This window comes from Buceros rhinoceros, unplaced genomic scaffold (assembly GCF_000710305.1).
Source record: "Buceros rhinoceros silvestris isolate BGI_N320 unplaced genomic scaffold, ASM71030v1 scaffold5981, whole genome shotgun sequence".
Classification (NCBI taxonomy): Eukaryota; Metazoa; Chordata; class Aves; order Bucerotiformes; family Bucerotidae; genus Buceros; species Buceros rhinoceros.
In genome coordinates this window covers 13,289-19,280 of record NW_010395848.1, presented here as the reverse complement: position 1 = coordinate 19,280, position 5,992 = coordinate 13,289, and the positions used below count along the sequence as shown (strand labels likewise).

Here is a 5,992-nt window from a genome sequence, read left to right as displayed (position 1 = left end):
GTGAGAGTACCCTGGGGTGACCTTTGAACATGGCCCAGAACATTATGACTGTTCCTCACATGGGTTGTTGCCAACCACTCCATCTTCTAGGTGCACAATGTCAGGGTACAAGAAGTTTCTTACCCTGAGTGAAGTGAGACACTGGTGCAGATTGCCCAGAGAAGTTGTACACTCCCCATCCCTGGAAGTGTTCAGGGTCTGCTTGGATGGGGCTTTGAGCAACTCCTTTTAGTTCAAGATGTTCCTCCCCAGGGCAGGGTGCTGGACTAGATGATCTTTGCAGGTCCCTTCCAACCTGTGATTAACGTCCCTTCAAATTCCCTATCTTTGCACTGGAAAGTCCCCTCCCAGCAGAGCCGTGTCCCCCTGCCCCATGCCAGGGCACACCCCAAGGGCTCCCACCAGGGCAAAGCACCACACCAACAATGGTTCCTTAGGGCTTGTTTTATTAGGAAAGATTGGGGGAAATGCCCCTTGGAGTCCAGGTACCAGCTGGAAAAGGGCTTGGCAGTCGCTGGGGATTGTTGGAGGTTGAGGCCACCATGCTAATGCTGCCTCCTTTGTGCCGCTTTTTGAAAATAAATATGAGGGCATAAAGCATGTGGCTCTTCCAATGAACCTCCCAGCACAACTGGATGCTTCTTCCTAGGAGGATAAGGCATCATCTGGTTCTCAGGTGGTCCCAACCGTCAGTGGTGTGTGGTGCCAGCGCTGGGAGATCAGCTGCTGTGATGCAGGAAGGGTGAGCAGGGCTGTGGATGAACCAGTGATGGTCAGTGATGGGGATGTCCTCTCCTTCATGCTACCAGCACCCATCCTGCAAAGGCAGCTCTCCTTAACCCCAAAGGCCATCCCAGCGAGATACCCACTCCAGCAGCGCTGGGTCTCTAGACCCTGAACTCCTGGAGTCTCTGCAGGGAGAGACGGGATGAGTCCCCTCCTTTGGTATAGAGATGGAGATCTGCGAGCATTTGAGGGGACAGCCCCCAGCTCAAGGCTCTTCCCCGGAGCTCCCCACCCCTGCAGTGTGAGGGATATCATCCCCAGGGACATGAGACACTCTTTGCCCCACTGCCCCTGGTCTCCATGTTCTCCCAGCTCTTACCTGGCAGCTGGCACAGGGTCACCAGCTGGGCTGCCCCTCACTGGGGCTGATCTGCTCCAGGATCTGGCTGTACCTCCGTGTCAGGGCGTTGGTGTCCCTGGTGAGGTGGGTGAGGACCTGCTGCAAGCCAGCCAGGTGGTGGGACAGGCGCTCCTCCAGCTGGGCGTCCATGATGTCATTTTCATCTGAGGACGTGTCGGTGTTGTTGTCCGTGCTGTTTGGACTCTGGTCATTGACAGAGGCCAGGCCTTTCTCCACCATGGGCTTGATGGCCTTGAGGAGCTGGTAGCGCTCATAGAGGTCCGTGTGGCTGCCTGTGGTTGCAGCCTTTTTTTATTGGATCATCCTCAGCACTGGTCTTACTCTGGTCGTTGACAGAGGCCTGGCCTTTCTCCACCATGGGCTTGATGGCCTTGAGGAGCTGGTAGTGCTCATAGAGGTCCGGCTGGCCACCCGCAGCCTCCCCCTCCTGCTGTGGGAAGACCCCTCGGAGCAGGCTGGGGAACATCACCTCCTGCTCCATCTTCTGGGTGGCTGAGAAGTACTGCTCCATGGCTCTGCTCCCACAGCTCTGCAGCGCTGGCCTGGCTTCTCCTTGGGGTACCGCCTGCTCCCTGTCCTGGCCGAGGGCTTTTTATGTGGTGCTGGAACATGTCCCTCCTCTGCTGTCCTCGTCTGTCGCCCCCATACTGGGCTGGATGGCTGTGGGGCCGGGCTTGGCTTCAGCCCAGCTGGGTCTTGGCCATGCCATGTCCCTGGCTCTGTGCAATCTGTCCTGGCCCAGCCTCCTCGTGGCCTTCACCCGAGCTGGCCAAGGGTCCTGCTGCATCCTCAGGCCAGGAGTGGGTCGGCAGGGAGTGGAGGTGCCCAGGGCCTCTGCTGTCCTGTTCCATGTCCCCCTGACACAACTGCTTCTGTGGCACTGGGAGAGTGGTTCCAGCTCTCGCCCCCGGTGCCGGCTGGCTGCGGGCAGCAGTGCTGCTGGGAGGAGTATCACCTCTCCCCCGTCCCTGTGGCCATGTGCTGGAGATGTGAACAATGAGAGGACATTGAGCAACCCTTTCCGCAACTGCTGGCCTCGTGACAGCGGCCAGAAGCTTGGCCATGTCAGGGGTCTGGGCCACCACGGCGGTGCTGGGAGGTGCGGGGATGTCCTAGTGTCCCCCCAGGGTGGGCATGGGGGTCTGCATCCCCCTGGGGTTGGAGCTGCACCTTGGAGTTTATGGAGGACCTGTTGGTCTGCAGCCCCTGGTGACAGCCATCAGCCTCTGCTGGAGATGTCCTTTCCTCTGGGAACTTGTGGACAGGTGTCACCCCAGCCCATGCCTGGAAGGCGGTTCAGTGCCTCAACTCCCTGGGACATGAGGTCCCTCCACAAACATGTCCTCAGCCCACAGGGACACCTCTGACCCAGCACCCCCACCTCTCCCCAGGGCAGCTAGGACAGGGACAGCCTGGGGCAGGGCTGTGCTGAGCTCCTGTGGCTGTGACACCTCGGTCCAGCTGTCTGTTGATGGTGTCATGGGGAGATCTGACAGCAGGAGGTGCTGGGGATAACATGGGGACACTCAGGTACACACATGTGGTGGCAGTTCTCCCCCTCTGAGCCATGGCTGGGAACAGGAGGGCAGCAGATCAGATCAGCTTTCCCAGATGTGGGGTCCAGAGCAGCAGAGACTCAAGGACCTCATTGCATCTCCTGGGGGCTCTGATGTCCCTGAGCAGTTTCCCCTGGGCCCCATTTAACTGAGTCCAGCCCCAGCCCTGCCATAGCCAGGCTCCAGCCCTGGCTCTCTCTCCCTGCTCCTGCCATTGCCGCTGATGGTGGTGGCATCCCCTGACATCTCCCAGCGGGATGGTGAGGGGTCCTTTTTTGGCTTATGGGGTCCCCAGAGGCATGGGAAGAGTTTGGGGATGTTTCATCTCCCAAGGATGGGGAGCTGGGGCTGCTAAGCCCCGGTCACCCCCAACCCACTGCCCTTGGGAGGATGGCACAGAAGCCAAAATGGGGGAGGGGGAACAGGGGCCAGAGCATCTCCTGTGCCCCCCTGTCCCTGGAGCCCTGTGATGTCTCCACCACTCTGAGCATCTCTGCAGTAGCCTAGATGCCCTGACATGGCCAAGCTCTCAGCTGGCACCTTCATGGGACCAGCAGCACCCACACACCTTGGTGCAGCACTGGGCCCTATGGCTGGACTCCCAGAGACGCCGCAGGCTCCTGGGAAGGGACAGGAGGGGCTGTGGGGACAGGTCTGGCAGGGAGAGGGTGGGCAGCGGTGTGGGCACTTGGCTGGGACACGTGGGGGTGATGGAAGAGCTGCCAATGCTGAGGGTTGCGAAAGGGACAAGGGACCCTGTGGCCTTTCCACAAATAGAACAATCTTCCCCGATTGCCACACACCACAGAGAAACGAGGGGTCAGACAGTGCTGGTCATTGCCCCATCCATGGCCTCTGTCCCAGGACGGGGGCAGTGGGGTGGTGGCTCCATCAACACTCCCGAGGGCAGCGATGGCTCTGTGCCACTGACACAGGAGTTTCACATCATGGCCTCAGGTGTCCATCCCTGTCCCTGCTCAGCTGGGGGAGAGCCCAGGGACGGGGATGTTTCTGGGACCCCCACAGGTGGGCAGGAGCTGACTCTTCTGCCCCCACATCCCCTGACCGCAGCACATCCCCAGTGGGATTTTCCATACGTCTGCAGAAGGGGGTTGCTCAATGTCCACAGAGGGTTCACGTCTCCAGCGCATGGCACCAAGGACAGGGGAGAGGTGACAGCCACCCCCAGCAGCACTGCTGCCCGCAGCCAGCCAGCACCGGGGGCAAGAGCTGGGACCACTCTCCCGGGGCCACAGAAACGGTGATGTCGGGGGCTTGGGAGGGGAAAGGACAGGAGAGGCTCTGGGCACCTCCACTCCCTGCTGACCCACTCCTGGCCTGGGGGTGCAGCAGGACACTGGCCAGCTCAGGCGAAGATCATGGGGAGGCTGGGCCAGGGCAGCACCGCATAAAAAGCCCTCGGCCAGGACAGGGAGCAGGCGGTACCCCAAGGAGAAGCCAGGCCAGCGCTGCGGAGCTGTGGGAGCAGAGCCATGGAGCAGTACTTCTCAGCCACCCAGAAGATGGAGCAGGAGGTGATGTTCCCCAGCCTGCTCCGAGGGGTCTTCCCACAGCAGGAGGGGGAGGCTGCGGGTGGCCACACGGACCTCTATGAGCACTACCAGCTCCTCAAGGCCATCAAGCCCATGGTGGAGAAAGGCCTGGCCTCTGTCAACGACCAGAGTCAGACCAGTGCTGAGGCTGATACAGACTTAGACAAGGGTGCAGACAGCAATCTGGAAGAGCGCCTCTCCCATCATGTCAACGGCTTGCAGCAAGTTCTGACAGACCTCACCAAAAACACCAAAGCCCTGACACGGAGGTACAGCCAGATCCTAGAGGAGATCAACCTCAGTGAAGATCAGTCCAGCTCTTGAACCTGCACCCCCAGCCTGTGAGGTAAGAGCCTGGGGAGATGCAGTGCCAAGGAGGAGCTTGCTGAGGGGTAGCAGACTTTGTCCTCTTGCCTCATTACTTGGTGGCTTTCCAATGTTTGCACCACACTCCCTAATCCCAGGAGCTAAGAGCCTGCACTTCTTTGCTCAACAGATATATCCTCCTGGATTTATCTTTCTCAACTGCCCACTGGTGCAAGCTGTGCCACTGAACAAAGGTCACTGTGAGCTCCACAATGTCCACAAGAGTCTCCAGCTTGCAGTGTAGTCAATGTCTGGCTGCTGCTGGGCAGACAAAAAGATCCCAGGGCCAAAAAGGCTGGGTGGTTGGAGGACCCTGAGCTCTGGACTCCACGACCTGCCAGACATTGGTGCTCTAGCTGCTTCTCTTTTCTCTGTGATGGAAACCACAACAGAGTGATTTTTAGGGGCCAATTTGCACTTTCAGGTCTCCAGATGTCTAAATTTGACATGCCAACCGGCAAATGTCTCAGATAGTTCAATTCTTCCCTAGCCTGGGGGGTGGAAACCCATCCTCCATGCTGGTGGGATTTTTGTCTTTAAGAACCCTTGGGGAGACATCCCTGTGCCCCACCAGAGCTGGGGCTCATGGCCGAGCTCCTTGTAGTGAAGTGGAGAGTGTAGAAAGGTGATAGCAACAACAGGGAACATTAACGGGGACTTTGCAATGTTAACGCTTCTTTTCGAGGAAACCCAGTCAGGAATGAGGACATCCTGGCCAAACTGTGTCTGTTATCCCCACAGGGTCATCTGTTGTCTACAGCCCAGCGGCACTTTTTCTCCTGCTCCAAGTCCCATTGAGGAACATCCTTTGTGAGCAGCACAAAGCTTGGTGGCCATCTGCCCAGCAGGCACTGCCTGCACCGTCTGACTTGCCCTGTGGCCGATGCTGCTGGCAACCTTGCTGCTTTGTTTCACCCTGTCCCAGGGAGGGTTCTGCGGAGCAGAAATGAGAGTTTCATCTTATTGCTGTGTAGAAACATTTGTAACTTAGAAGTGATGCTTTTTCCTGTGTGTGCCAAAACACTCCCCACCCACCTCTTTGATACGGTAAATGAAATGCAAAACCTTGTGCAAATGTGTCCTGTGTTTCCTATCAGCTGTTGCTCCTGAATAACCACTGTCCCCCAGCCCATGAGGATGAGAGGACCTTGGCCACTGAAGCCATGCTCAGTGGAGGGAGGTGAGGTGGGTTTCTCCAGCAGGCAGTGGGAATTGTGTTTGTGTTGTGATGGATGTTCATCCAGCCCTCGGCCTCTCACGTCTTGAAAAAACTTGGTGTAAACCTGTCCTGTGCTGGGATCCCAGCCTGGTGCCCAGCATCTTCCCTTCCCTTCCCTTCCCTTCCCTTCCCTTCCCTTCCCTTCCCTTCC

The 5,992-nt window shown here is 58.2% G+C and overlaps 1 protein-coding gene across 1 annotated transcript; it reads right to left on the bottom strand.

Moving 5' to 3' along the window:
- Positions 1–1,123: 1,123 nt before the first annotated feature.
- THRSP (thyroid hormone responsive) lies at positions 1,124–1,658 on the bottom strand. Its single transcript, XM_010145674.1, has 2 exons — positions 1,563–1,658; positions 1,124–1,432 (listed from the first exon to the last, which is right to left on the bottom strand). The coding sequence occupies exons 1-2, from the start codon at positions 1,656–1,658 to the stop codon at positions 1,124–1,126; spliced, it is 405 nt and encodes a 134-aa protein (XP_010143976.1).
- Positions 1,659–5,992: the final 4,334 nt, after the last annotated feature.

What these genes read in the sequence shown, in the direction of transcription:
- THRSP (XM_010145674.1), bottom strand. Translation starts at nt 1,658, where the DNA reads ATGGAGCAGTACTTCTCAGCCACCCAGAAGATGGAGCAGGAGGTGATG. An exon ending in CACAGCAGGAGGGGGAGGCT is followed by an intron (nt 1,433 to 1,562) that starts GCGGGTGGCCAG and finishes CAATAAAAAAAG; the next exon opens with GCTGCAACCACAGGCAGCCA.